At 42.8% G+C, this 15,211-nt stretch overlaps 1 protein-coding gene across 1 annotated transcript in view; it reads right to left on the reverse strand.

Annotated features, from left to right (window-relative positions):
* Positions 1–4,982: 4,982 nt before the first annotated feature.
* Positions 4,983–15,211, reverse strand: part of LOC133459891 (HMG box transcription factor BBX) — a 34,449-nt gene continuing 24,220 nt past the window's right edge. Inside the window, exons 11-14 of the mRNA XM_061740249.1 lie at positions 13,975–14,126; positions 13,497–13,691; positions 11,796–11,988; positions 4,983–8,808 (exon numbers count right to left, since the gene is read on the reverse strand). Of these exons, the coding sequence (XP_061596233.1) occupies positions 8,730–8,808; positions 11,796–11,988; positions 13,497–13,691; positions 13,975–14,126 (619 nt within the window). The 3' untranslated portion in view covers positions 4,983–8,729. The remainder of the gene's footprint in view (positions 8,809–11,795; positions 11,989–13,496; positions 13,692–13,974; positions 14,127–15,211) is intronic.

Genomic DNA, 15,211 nt, shown 5'->3' on the forward strand with positions numbered 1-15,211 from the left:
TTTAGTTTTAGAATCGATTTTAGATCATACAGATCTGGTATCGGAAGTATTGATATTTCAGTATTGATCCGCACATCACTACTGTCGTTGAGTCTGCTTCCATCAAGGCCGCTGAAAGCTGTCACCAAGCGACATCATAACCTGACATCTGGAATTCCTGAACACCAGGGACATCTTGTATTAACGATAGATATGTACAAGAAAGCTGTGTCCGCCATTTTTCACGCACACGTCAGGATGTATGAAAATGAACTTTGTGTAAATTTGTGCATCCCGCCTTACAGAACTATTAAGTAGTGAAACTTGCTTTTACACACCAAAATATGTTCTCCAAGATCTCCTTAAGTCAGGAGGGATTTGAAAAAACGCCTTTGAACACCAGCTACACCCGGACAACGAAGGAAAACCACAATATCTGATTCCCCCAGATAATTGCCTTAAAGTGCAACCTAAGTAAAAGTAAACTGATAAATATTCTCCGTTTATGCCACGTGAAGATGTGAACACATATCAATGATCTAAAATCCCACTTCTGATTTTGTGTGAGATTTGATTTGAAGATAACTTTTAGCTGTGAAATGGACTGCAGGACATTTAGCATTGGATGATACGCCGATGTTACAGAAACATAATAATCAAACTGTCAGTTGTTTTTTTTTTTTTTTTACCTTGTCTGCACACATATTATTGATTGATACCATGACGGTAGAAACCAAAAGTGTATATATATAAACTGTCAGTTGTTGAGAAGAAAACTCTTGTTTCCATCGTCAGTCATCAGATTTGTCCGTCTGGCATCTTTAATTCCTTTTTGTAAATGTTTACTTCCTCATGGCATATGATCATTTATCATTAACCTAGTTGTCCATCTTTTTTCTGCTCTTCAAAGAAAGTCCAGGTATTCCTGCATCCCTGAACTCTTTCAAACAGGTGTGAGAAGGTTTGACTGTCAACAAACTCCAGTAAAGGAGCATTTGTTCAGTGATCATCTCATCCTATATGCCATGGAGACTGAAACATTGCTTTTGGACCCCAGTCTGTGAAGGACCACAGGCCTTGATAGCCAGGTTATATGATAGCCTACGACCATATCACACAAATCTTGACCAGGTGTGCACGTGAGTATCTTGGAGTGCACTTGGACAACACGGACAGCTTTGTGAACAGTTTGTGTGCACGTCTGCAGCAAAGATCTTTTCTCCTGCACGGCTCAGGGAGGTGGATGTGAACCAGAAAGTCATGTTTGATTCTATCCATTCGTGTTTGAATAACGTGGACGCTCCTGTTGGGAATCACAGCTGCTAAGATTAGTAGGACATGGTTCCACACTGAATGCAGCCCAGAAGGGATTTGGAAGTAACAGCAGAGGAACCAGGAACGTGTGTGTATTTATATATGTGAATTAATGTATTTGTATACATTTTATGATGCTCTGTCTAAATTGCCATAATGGAATGGAAATAAAACAATCCGCTGACTTTCAACTTTAATTCAAGAGATTTTACAAAACTCTCAATCAGCATTTAGAAATAACAGCCATGTTAAACAAAGCACCTGCATTTTCAGGGAGTCAGACATATTTGTACAAATATAAATCATTATAAATATAACCAATATTTTATTATTTGGATGAAAATCTGTTCCAGTCAGTAACTCTGGAGTCCATGGACATCACCAGATGTTGAGTTCCTCCTGGATATGTTTTTCCAAACCTTCACTGCAGCCTTCTTCAGCTGCGCCTGTTGGGTTGTGGGGTTTTCTATCTTAAGTAATTAAAAACTGATCTGCTGGGTCCTAATCAGACCTCTGATTGGGTCGTCGATCTGCTGGGCTTAGCTCAGACCTCTGACTCGGTTATTGAAGACATTTCCATTTTTGTCTTCTGAAGATGCAGTTCCTCTACTGACCACCAGGGTCTGGATCCAGACCTGCAGTTCCTCTACTGGTTGAAGGCTGCTGGCTAGGACTGACCTGTTGACACCATCTCTCTGCCTCCAGCTCATCAGTTTCTACCTCTTGTAGTAGCTGGATCCTCCAGCCAGGCAACCTGTCTCCAAACATTTCAGGATCTTTCCAAGCTGATTCAGTGGACCACTACCTAAAGACATCAGAGCGAGTGCTGCTGTAGGTGAAACGAGGACAGAGGGAGCTGCCCTGGCACTGTGGGCCGCCTGGTCCTCCTAGTGAGCTTGGCTGGTAGGCTTGGTGGACCCACTCTAGCAGTAAGACTAATCTTCAAACCAACTCCTGAGAAAACCGTTGCGTTCTTTTTAAACATTTAAATATGAAGTCTGTTCTCCTGTCAGAAGTTTGCATACCAAGTTAAAAGAAATTAGATTGTGTATCTGAACAAAGCAACCCTTTAAAGCTTCTATGTGCACGGAAATAGTTTGTAATTATTTCAACATGTTAACATATTAGCTGTTATTTGTAAGCACTGATACACATTCTCTCTTGATTATGATTACAAATTTTAAGTGTCTGCTCTCAAATGCTCGGTCCTCTATTGCAACATGGGACTGTTCTCTCACCACTCTTCTTCACGCTTTCCACCTCAGACTTCCAGTTCAAGTCGGTACTGTCATCTGAAGAAATACTCAGGGAACTGGTGGACCATCTTGTGGAATGGTGGCAGAACAATCATCTCATCTTTAAAGTGAACTACACAAAAGGACATGATTGTGGATTTAACAAGAGCCAGGATCAAGTCAAATAGTTATTTATAGATTATAGTGAACAGTTTTGGAATCTGTTGCACGTCTGGAAGTAAAAATGATATTAACAAATTAAATGACCTCTGCTAAGAGAAGAGTGAGATAGAAGCAGCTGCAGGGCGATCGGACTCTCCTTTAGAGACAGAAGTCCAGTCATCCAGGAGAGACCCAGAGGAGAGCTGCCGCTCTTCCACATCCAGAGCAACGGGTTGAGGTTAGTGATGCACCGATTGTTCGGTAACCGAAATTGTTCGGCCGAAAATAGCAAAAAAAAACACTTTCGGTGTTCGGTGGAATAAGTGTTGGAAAAAACCCAACAATTAATAATGGCTTGTGATGACACAAAAGAAGTGGATAAAAAGAAAATCAATCCCTTTCCCATATTAATACTTGTATGGGAACGGGATTGATTTTCTTTATTTTGTTTTATCCACTTCTTTTGCACTTTTTTTTACAATGCACTTTAATGCACTTAATACATTTTTTTGTTTTCAAGCCTATTTTACAGTTTTTCAGCAGTCAGTTATAGTTAATGTAAGCTCAAAGATGGTCAAAAAATGTATTTTGCTAATTAATTTATTTTAAGTTTTTTTAATTTAAGTTAAGTTTTAAGTTAAGTTTGGAATACTTAAAAATGCGGGGAAATCTAAAAATGTTCAGTTGTTCATGTTCAATAAATATTTCTACCTTGCAATTTTGTAAAAGATTTTTTTCTTTGAAAAGCCATGCCTGAAGCACATTTATTTGATTTATGCAATGGTGAAAAAATTGGCAAAATAAATGGAAAAACTGCGAAGAACCATGTTCGGTATGTTATTTGGTATTCGGCCAAGTGTTTATTATTATTTTCGGTTTCGGCCACAAATTTTCATTTTGGAGCATCACTAGTTGAGGTGGTACATCTGGTGAGGATGTCTTCTGGAGGCCCCTGGGAGGTGTTTCAGTCATAAACCAGGAGGAGACCCCCAGGGCAGATCCAGGAACCGCTGGAGAGATCAGTTCCCTCTGCTGGTCTAGAAACACTCTGATGTCCTCCAGGAGGGAACAGGAGACCAGAGGAGACCAGAGGAGGTCAGAGGAGACCAGAGGAGACCAGAGGAGGTCAGAGGAGACCAGAGGAGACCAGAGGAGACCAGAGGAGACCAGAGGAGACCAGAGGAGACCAGAGGAGGTCAGAGGAGACCAGAGGAAGTCAGAGGAGGTCAGAGGAGACCAGAGGAGACCAGAGGAGGTCAGAGGAGACCAGAGGAGGTCAGAGGAGACCAGAGGAGACCAGAGGAGGTCAGAGGAGGTCAGAGGAGACCAGAGGAAGTCAGAGGAGGTCAGAGGAGACCAGAGGAGGCCAGAGGAGGCCAGAGGAGACCAGAGGAGGCCAGAGGAGACCAGAGGAAGTCAGAGGAGACCAGAGGAAGTCAGAGGAAGTCAGAGGAGACCAGAGGAGGTCAGAGGAGACCAGAGGAGGTCAGAGGTCGTCAGAGGAGGTCAGAGGAGGTCAGAGGAGACCAGGACCTCTGCTGAGACTGCTACCTCTATGACACAAAAGTGGATAAGCGGATAATGGATGGCTGGAATGATGAAGGTGTCTGAAATATAAAAATGAATGTACCGTATTTTCTGGACTATAAGCTGCACCTGTATATAAGCCGCATCAGCTCTATTTTTAAAAAAACAATAAAGATATATAAGCCGCACCCGTTCCATTTAGAAAAAAAGATATGCAAGCCGCAGATATTTCTGTTGTTAGATTAGATATTTACTACATGTACAGAAGGATTTTGAACTGTAAATGATGTACATGTTTGTACCTAAATAGATCCTTTCCTAACAGTGTCTTTTAACACGGCAGCAACTTTGCTGATTAAAACTGGACAGAACCAAGAGAAAATAACCGGTATTTATTTATCTATTTATCTGTTTGAAAACTGCTTCTACTTCTATCTACTAAAGAAGAAGTAGCGTATTCTTCTTTGCATTTATTTTGTCTTAGTTTTTATTCTAATTCTGGTTGGCACTCCCCCTAGCGGTGGAAGAAAAATCCACAGAATAGCCGCACCTTTGTATAAGCCGCATGGTTCAAAACCTATGAAAAAAGTAGCGGCTTATAGTCCAGAAAATACGGTATATCAACAAATAAAATTAAGCTGATTAGAGAAACGTGAAACTTCTTGGGTTCAGTCTTCTGACTGGGGTTGTAAATGTAAGAGCAAGTTTCACCTCTGGATGGATGAAGAGCTTTGATGAGCGACAAAGAAGATGTTTCCACACAGATGGAGTAGATGTTATTTTAATAAGTGTTGCAGAAGTAATAATTGTGTCAGCTAACAGTGTTATGACAGAGTTGGGGTTTAGGTAAAGTTGGGGGGTGGGGGGGGTCCCACAGTATGCAGGGATTCTGGTAAGGCAAGGCTGCATCAAACACATGGGCTTCAACAATCAGAGATGCATACGTCAACATGGAGAGCAATTACATAAATTAAAGCACACGATGAACGAGCTCACATGATGAACAACCAATCAGAGGAGGAGGATGTGCGGCACAACATCTTCATCACACACAAGAGGAAGCTGTCATCTACATTCCAGTAAAGGGCATGTTCATGTAGACATGGATGCACATCCAGCTGTATTATCATGATTTTTATTGGACTAAACCTTTAAAAGGAACAGTAATAAATAAGTTGAAAGTCAAGCATTGAAATGTTTCTTAGAGCAGGAAAGTCCCTGTTTTTCTAAACCGTCCTGAACAGACTTTTACTGCAAAGAAAAAAGGAAGAAGCAAACCAGGGAATGATATCGCCCCATCGCTGCGGATCGGTGATCCGGAGGCTCCGGCATGACGCCGCTCATCCTTTGGACCTGAAACGTTCAGAGCAGCAGCGCCGCAGCCTGACAGTACAATCACCTCTGAGTTAGAAAAATACACGTACAAAATGAGTACATTCAAGAAGACAGTACTAGCACAAAAGGGTTTATAGTCATTTTGGTAGCTAATATAGGAATTTAAAGATTATAGAAGCATCTTCTAGATAGAAAAGTGAAGGATGTTGGTATGACGGCTATGGCTGCTCTGTAGATGTGTGGTGTTCTCACTGACTCCATTCTTGGGCACAGAGAAGAATTAAAATGCATAATCTACATAAGAGTGGGTAAAAACTATAGATTTCCTTTAACGACCATGATCAGTTTGGTTTGGGTCATAAGGTGCAAATACTCTGTTAAAAGAAGCGCTGAGCGGCACACGGAAACGGCGGCACCCTGAAACAGCGTCCAGAAAGTCAATAAATTGTGCTGATATTTTTACCTGAAGAGTCAAACACCTGTCTTTTTTCTGTCTAAACAACTCTTTCCATTTCTTTGGCAAATGTCAAGAATCTCAGTCGCTTTAAGCAAATAAATTTATTTGGAGGGGAAGACGACGTCTTTGTGTCATCGATCAGTGGAAGAAGAACTCTCTTATCTTAAAATATACACACATATACGGCTTCTTTATAAGATTATCACAAAGCGGACTGTGGTTCCCTTTAGCTTAACTGGGAAACATGCAGCTTGTTAGAGTTTAGCACAATTCAGGAATTACAGGTTTGTGGCATGTACAGCGCTACTCACACGCAACGGCCTACGAAGCAAACATCATCAATACCTCAGTTTAGGAAAAATACTCTATCTCAAGAAAAAAAAGTTCTCTAAAAGCCACTTGTTTCTCATCTGTCTGCTCGATTCTGAAGATATCAGAGCCACCATCCAGAAAACGGAGTCCTGGTCCAACACAAACCCGCGGGACAGTTCGGCCAAATGACAGGCAACCTCACCGTCTGACAGCGGACACCAACAGTCTCAATCCAGGACGCCCTCGAGACCTCGAGAAAAAAAACAAAAAAAAACACAAAACTGAAAAATATCCACGCCGAAAAAGAAAAAGTGGAGTTCATAAACCAGTGAAGCTCTGGTCCACACACAGGAACCCCAGGCTGGGGGTCTCAGCAGCTCAGGTAACGACCGCGACACTCATGCAGCTTCGACGAAACCTGGCCTGAGACAGAGACGTGCAACGATCCGCTCCAAATGGCAACAAAACAGCAAAAAAATGGACACATACTAAAAGTAAAAACACGGGTCACGTGACCTCTGGAAAGGCCGTTACTGACGACAACAACGGCAAAAAGAAACCAAAGAAGGAATGACGAAATGCCTCATCTCCATTAGGAACCAAAGCACGGTGTGTTAAAGGGACAGAAGATGATGAAAGAAATTAGATATATCATTTGTGTGGCTGAAAATGCAGCAGCGTGTGACGGTTGTGGATGCTGCACATGTGACGAGTGGTGGATGACAGGTTCTTAGACCCATGCGACTACTGAAACAGGGTCTATGAGCTGCTCGTCCCTTCAGACACAAAAACATAGACTCAACCTCAGGACAAAAATTCATATTCAAGAGCTCAGGAAACTTGTGGATTAAAGCCACAATATGGCTTCTTTAAATACTTAACTCCATTTCTGAATTTAAAAGTTACAAAAGCAATTTTTTTTTTGTTTTTTGTTTTTCTAAATAAGAATTTGCTCATTTTATGAGATGTGTAGCAGAAAAAACCAGTCACTCCCCTACGCTGAGTACTGAGCCGGGTCCTGAAGGCCGGGAACACACTACTGAGACAGCGACGGAGGAGAAACGCCGCCGAGACGGCGACGGAGGAGAAACACTGCGACTGCAGGAGACGAGGCATTCTTTCACCGCTCACGCAGCGCTGATGCGCACCTGCTCCACCCAGAGCTGTACGCAGAGATGAAGCTTTGTAAGTGCTACACTGATGAAAGAAAGATCAAGCTGTGACGAACTCCACCATAACAGTCTGACGACGGCGCTAACGGAGACTGAGAGAAGGCTGGTCCAGCAGGCGGGGAGGATAAGGCGTTATCTGAGACACGCTCACATACGAGACACCGGGAACAGACGACAGATAAAACCCTTGTCACCATGATCAGAGTTCAGATCTGCTCCTCACATTCAGTCCAACAGGATTCACTAAAATCTCATCCAGGATTTCAGGATCCACCACGTCAGTGTAACAGGAAAAACCGCAGCGGTGGTGGAGGGACTCTACAGCAGATGTGTGACAGGTAAAAAAGTGACTAAAAGCTGGACTTGTCTAGAAAACAAATGCACTATTGGGTTTTTTTTTTATCTCCACTAATTTTTTTTGTCTTAACAGCAAGGCTTGACCTCTCTTAAACCCATCAGAACCATCTGGATGGCGTGAGCCGTGCGCCGGAAGAGCAGCTCGGCTCTTCCACTCCTGACGGAGCATTTAAGGGAGGCGAGGACTTCCGAGGCTTTCTTTGTTTTGGGGTGTATGACGTGCTCGTCGTTGGTCGGGTGTTAGGAGCAGGTGGAGATGCTGACGGAGTCGGAAGCAGAACATCGTGATGTTTAACGGCTGAAGTGCATAGAACGGGTCAGTTTAGGTGGGGAAAACCGTGTTTCTGCCTTGAGAACACAAAGTTGCTGTTCTGCTGTGACATCAACACGTTTAAACTATTAAAAAAAGACAAAGAAACGATGCAGCTGAGGCAACAGCAGACCAACAATTCCATCATCTTAAAACAGCCATCAGCGTGGTCTGGAAACTGTGCTGTTTTTTTCTTTTTAAGGTGGTTAAAATATTTCTGCTGCTGACTCCACAGCCAATCAGCTCCTGTCTACTTCTCTAAAACACCCACCAACACCTCCTTCAACCACTACACACAAGCTCATCATACAGATCACCACAAAACTGTCTCTGGAGAAAGGCGTCCTCCATTAAACCAGAGGAAGGCAGGGGGAAACACTGAGACACCACCAGGCAGGAGGAGGAGGAAAAGGAGGAGAGGGCTTCCTCCCCCCTCAGATCCGAGCTCGGCCAAATGCTCCGCCACTGGAGTTGGAGTCTGCTGAAGCCCTGCTCATCATGTGACCTCTGAGGAAAGTGAAGCTCCAGACATGTCCAAGTTGTTGGTGGATCAGAGCAGCAGCAGAACTTCACTGGTCAGCGCAGGAGATGAGGACTGGCGTCTGGGCCAGATCCTTCTTCTGGTTCTGAGCCAAACCTCTCTGGCCTCTGAAACAGGGATGCAGAGAAAAATCAGAGTGGATGAACACAGTTTACAACACGATTGATGTTTTAAATGCTGGTCCCTCAAGGTCCACTGTTCAGCATGCTCCAACAGACCTGGATCAAACCAGGTGATGATGGTCCAGACATTTGAATCAGGTGTGTTGGAGTCAGGCAGGACATTGGCCCCGAGGACCAGGATCAAAGAACACTGGTTTAGACGACAGTTTATGCAGTGGGAACCGTCACAGAGGTGAAAAAAGTATTTGTTTACTGACCAACTTCTCCCCAAAAAGGTTCTGTTACAGAGGCTGAATAGATTTCAGTTTGATCATGTGAACAAGCAGACAAATGGTCTTTGGGACCCCCTTAAAAATGAGATGTTATATCTCAAGGGGCTATCCTTTCATAATAAATTATTTCCTTATACACAAGAGTTGCTCGTGGTGTTCCACAGGGTTCTCGACTTAGGCCGTTACTTTTTACTCTATTCCACCTTTAAAATCAGGGATGGAGAACTTCTAGTGATGCACCGATTGTTCGGTAACCGAAATTGTTCGGTAACCGAAATTGTTCGGCCGAAAATGGCAAAAAAACACATTCGGTGTTTGGTGGAATAAGTGGGAAAAAAACCGAACAATTAATAACGGCGTTGTAATATAAGGAAATAGACTGGCTGCTCTGTCCCGTAACCAAAAACTAACCCCATAAGAATTTTACCTAACATTCACCAGGAGGTGGAACCAAAACAACATAATGCTGGGAAATTAAAACATTTTCATTTTTTTATGTTCAATAAATATTTTCTACCTTGTTATTTTGTAAAAGATTTTTTTCTTTGAAAAGCATGCCTAAATCAAATGTATTTGATTTATGCAATGGTGAAAAAATTGGCAAAACAAATGAAAAACTGCTGAAGAACCATGTTCGGTATTGTTCGGTATTCGGCCAAGTGTTTATTATTATTTTCGGTTTCGGCCACAAATTTTCATTTCGGTGCATCACTAGCAACTTCAGTTCCTGAGGGCCGTTATTCTGCATGTTTTAGTTGTTCCCTGCATCAACACACCGTATTCAAATTAATAGTCATCACAACTTGTGATCGGGGTCTGCACAACAGGTTTGTTAATGACACAGTCATTTCTATCAGGATCTGATTAAACAGAGGTCAAACTGAGGTCGTCATCATTGGACCAGAATACTTCAGAAATAGATCGTCTCGTCATTTAGTAACTCTGAATGATACTGCTCTGGTATCTAGTACTACTGTTAGGAATTCTGGAGTTATTTAACCAGGATATTTTCTTTAATTCACACATAAAATAGAGTTAATGTTCTAAAATGACAGAAGAATCTCCAGCTGGTCCACAATGTTCTAGTTTTTGACAAATGATCCTCAAGCATACATGGAGTAATGATGAAATGCCCGTCCCAAACACTTTTTCCATCTCACACAGTGCTGTACCATCACATTCATCACAGCTCCCTTCAGGACCACAACAAACAATTACTTTGGTAGTGGACTCATCTGTTCATTCTATTTTGTGACTTATGGACTAGTAAGTCTGTTCTTCACCTCCTGATCACTGCTGCAGCTACTCTCATATAATCTTAGCTGATCTTCTTGAACCCCTGCACTTCAAATATATACACTCACTTTGTGAGGACCAAGTTGGGCCCCCTTTAGCCTTCAGGTGATCATGGCTTTGTTCTCTTCAGATGTTGAGAACCCTCAGCTCTGAGCAGGCCATGTGTAACGTTAAATCCCAGACTCATGTTTGGGTCTGGGATGCACAGCACCTCGTAGAAGTGTCACAGCACCGTGACATATCACAGGAAGGACTGGGGTCATAATATGGCTATTGTAATGTACAGAACCACCAAAAACTCGCAAGATGGAAGCAGAGGACCACAAATAAACCCAAGTCTGGCGTGCAGTCTAGAACCTCCAAGTGCTCCGTTTCAGCTTCTACTTTAGACGGACTCAGGACAGCAGTATCTGCTGCTGTTGATAATCTGCTGAAATGTTGAGGTTAGGGCTGTTCGATTTTGCCCAAAAATAAAATCTCGATTTTTTTCTGTCAAAATCCGATTTTCGATTACGATTATTTTGTGAATTGACAAAAGGCAAAGAAATGATTTCAAATATGCTGTTTTTTTATTCAACATTTGTCCCATTGGGCTTTAAGTGCAAACTTTGCTCTTATTAAACCAAAAATGAATGAATAAAGTACAAAACTCTGTAAAATAAGTTGAAAAAAAGTTTTTAAAAATATAATAAAATATAAAGTTTTATCTCTGAAAAAAAAAAATCAGCATATCAGCACTTGCAAACATACAGTAAGTTATATTTCCAATTAAATAAAACAAGACATTTTCTAATTAAACTAAACTGGGTCTTTGCATGCTAAATAATAATGCAACCCATGAAGGAGGTAGAGGTGTGTAATGTCAGTCATTACATTTGCTATTCACATTTGCAAGTTTTTTGCAAGGAACACGAGCCGGTCTACCGCATCTGGCTTGAGGGATGCCTGGTGGCATGTTACAACGCCCCCTCCTACACTAAAGAGCCTCTCCCATGGGGCACTTGTCGCAGGTATTGAGAGGTATTTCCATCAATCATTAATATGTGTGCAGACAAGGTAAAATAAAAAACATCGTTCTAATTACATAATCGCGATTACGATTTAAAATCGATTAATCGAACAGCCCTAGTTGAGGTATGAACACACAACTGGACAAACTGACTCTACATTTCAAGGCTGGCTGCATTTTTGGTTTCATAAGATGTCAATAGCTGCTAAACAGATAACAGATCAGGTTACTATAACAACATCTAAACACTTGAATGCACTGGGCTGCAGCCGTGTGATGGCTGATCAGATATTTCCATCAACCAGCAGTTGTACAGATGTACTGTAGTATTGATGAGGATGCCAAATGCATCTGTATGACGGTTCACAGTGATGACAGAAATGCGATGTGCGTACCTGTTAACGTTTTCCATGGCTGCCACCTCAGCAAGGGCTGCCAGGCTGAAGAAAGCAGGTAACTCAGGTGGTACGGTGCTCCTCTCCTCCTCCTCTGCCCTCAAACTGATGTAGCACCGTTTTTCATTGCATAAATTCTGTTGGGGTAATGGCTTCTCATCCTTTTCCTGGTTCAGGTCCCTAGTTTTGTCCTCTGCAGAAAAACAAAGAACACAAACATGTAAATGAGTTTATAAAGAGACATCTAGGTCAACCACACTGATCAAATGATTTCTACAGCCTATTAAAACAAGAAAATACTTTAAATTATTTTATGTATATCTAAAAATTTATACAAAACCCAGAGGGAAAGGACACATTTTTGCTTCACATTTTTGAATCTTGGAAAGGGTTTTAAACCCCTTCCAAACTATACCTGTAATAAAGTCTGTAATTCTGAAGGTAAAAATGTTATTCACAGGATTTTATAGTCCTCACACGGTTATACAACTATTCCCAAACTATTTGGATTTCAGCATTGGATTTCTATAGAGAGGAAGATGATCCACATGTAGGCCTGGGACGATAATCAATAAATCAATGAATCGCACGATAAACGAAAATGGACTCGATAATGTTTCCGGCCTCGATAAATGGCCATATGCACGCATATTTGTTTTTCTTCGTCTCCGGCCTCCAAACACACTGGATGACAAGAGGGCTCACTCTGTGCATCGGTCTTAGCACCTGGGCGCGTTTGTTCCTTAGCGGAAAAAAATGAACGGAGTGAACCATCTTGTCAATCATTCAACTCTTTGTATCTGTGGGGGGAGGCGGAGCCTCGGGTTGAACTGAGGGAATCCTTGTTAGTTTCTTTTCCTCCGCTTAGTAATATGCTTAAATTCAGCGGGTTGTCTCGTCTGATCTGAGGTCGTAGGCAAAAAAAAAAAAGAAGGAGAGCGCGGTTGGAGAGGAGAGGGGCGGTGGTGGCCCGGAGGCCGGCCGTCTCTCTCCCTCCAGCCCGCGGCTCAGTGCTTGGGTGATTGCCGGGCGCGCAGGCGCGGCGAGGGGACGAGCCGGTCGGAGCTCCGTCACCCCACGCGTCCGCCGCCACTATCCCCCAAGTGGATCGGAGCGTGTGTCCGCCTTCGCAGGCGCAGTGGTACGCGGTCAGCGTGGAGAACTGAGCCCACCGCGCAAGCGGGGGGCTCGACGGAGACGGCACTCCCTTTTTCCTCTCACACCCGCGGGTGAGAGCTGCTGTTTGGGGGGGTGGTGGTTTCTGCAAGGGGTGCGGAGGTCCCCGGGCGGGTCCCGCACGTCGCAACCGGGCGTCCCGATGGTCTGCACTTGGGGGCACGAAGGCTCGAACCCCCGTTTGCTTGTTTTATATGTTTTGCATATTTAAAAGTTCTCCAATGTCAAATAAAGGTTTAATTATTACATTTGAAAGGGTGTACTTGCATTATTATGATATATTAACATTACATAAGTGCTTATTTTGGTCTCGACAATGTCGACAATAATATCGTTTATCGTCAATAATTTGTGGGACAATATATCGTCCAGCAAAATTTGTTATCGTCCCAGGCCTATCCACATGTCAATCTTCTCAGGAGTGGACGTTCCAACACAATTAGCCCGTGATCAGACAGACAAAGAATCAAGGTTTTGAAATGACCTGGTGAAAGAGGACAGACAACAGATGTACGACATAGATACCTTCAGCAGGAGACACGCTACCGTCAGCTGTGCGGACCAAATGTGTGATCTTGGTCTTTCTTGCCTTCCTCTTCTGGCTACCAACGAGCATCTCTGCGCTGGTGGCCCCCTGCACATCTGGGAACGTCACGGCAACGGGTGCAAAAGATCTGGCTTTTGAAGCCGAATCCAGCAGGCCAGAATCAGTGGGAACCACTGCAGTAAAGAAAAGATGTTCAGACTTCTGCACAATAACTGAAGTCATCAACACGTGTCAGTCCCTTTAACAGGAAGTTCAGTTACAAATGCAGCAGCTGTGTAACCATTTGTCTGCACTGTTTTAAAATGACAGAATCTCCAGCAGCTGATTCTACAGGTTCTGTTCTCCCTGTAAATATCTCTTACTTCTCCACACTGTCAATACAACGCTGTTAGGCAGCCATGTTTATACATGGACATTCTTGTCTCCTCTATTTTATCTGCAGAAGAGCATCCTTACCTTTTCCAGCTTTGGAGGTGTCCTGTTGGTTGGTGGAGCAGTCAGTCTTCTTCTTCTTGGCGACGGCCGTCCCCTTCTTGTCGAAGGTCACTGGGCTGTACTGGGGCAGGCTGTTAAACTTCCTCTCAAACTCCTCCTCCAGTTTTCCCAGGCTGACAAATGCAGTTCAGAAGTCCCAATAAGTGATAACATCAAACTTGTTAGTAATTTCATTCAACCTGAAACACAAACCAGATTTCCCAGCTACCCATCAGCTTATCGGGGGACCTACAGCGACTTAATCCTGGTTTCCACTGAAGGCTACCCACTGGTTCAGTTTGGTAAACATATTTTTTTCTCCGTTTTCCACTATCCAAAGTTGGGAACTTATCAAAATAACCAATTTATACTATCCCACACTGCAAAAACAACTAGAAATAAACCTATATTCCCAAAAATTTCGTCAAAATTGTCTTATTTTAAACAAAAATATCTTTGCAAAGAAACGTTTTCCTGACTAGAAATCTTGAAGCTTTCTTAGAAATTAGTTTTTGCATCGTACTTTTTGTCAGGATTTTGTTAATGTATGAGAACTCGCAGATCATTTAAGGTGGAGCTACAGACGCTGCAGTCTGTTGCTTTGTTAATAAAAGCTTCGCTCCCATGAAACCTGGTGAAAATCTCAAGATCACCATTTTCAAGCCTTCTCTAACAAGCTGGACTTCTTGTGATAATCCTCGGCTGCTCGTCCTACCTGAATCACATTGTTCATCTTTGATTACTAAGGGGAGACAACGTCATATCGACCACACTGACCCACACCAGGCCAAGCGCTCAGTGTAAACGACACTTCAGTCAGTGACAGCCTCATCAGACTCACAAATCTTTTGATTTCTTTTATAAGGCCCCGTTTACACGTAGCAAAAAGGGTGGTGTTTTCAAGCGTTTTGGCCGTTCGTTTACAAGAAAACGAAGCTCAAAGTCTTTTGTTTGGGAACTGTGGTTACTTGTGTAATTTGTTGATGTTTTTTTTCCAGGATTCCGATTGGCTAGCATGACTTTATGCTTCTTGTTACACTGCCCCCTGTAGGTTTGGCTGCTCATAGCACCTTAACAGCGCATTTATGCGGGTTCGTGTAAATCAGGGGTCGGCAACCCAAAATGTTGAAAGAGCCACATTGGACCAAAAACACAAATATCATATGTCTGGAGCCGCAAAAAATCTCTCTTGTAGAGAGTCTTGTATAAGCCTTAGAAT

The sequence above is a fragment of the Cololabis saira genome, chromosome 14, assembly GCF_033807715.1.
Source record: "Cololabis saira isolate AMF1-May2022 chromosome 14, fColSai1.1, whole genome shotgun sequence".
In the NCBI taxonomy this organism is placed as follows: domain Eukaryota; kingdom Metazoa; phylum Chordata; class Actinopteri; order Beloniformes; family Belonidae; genus Cololabis; species Cololabis saira.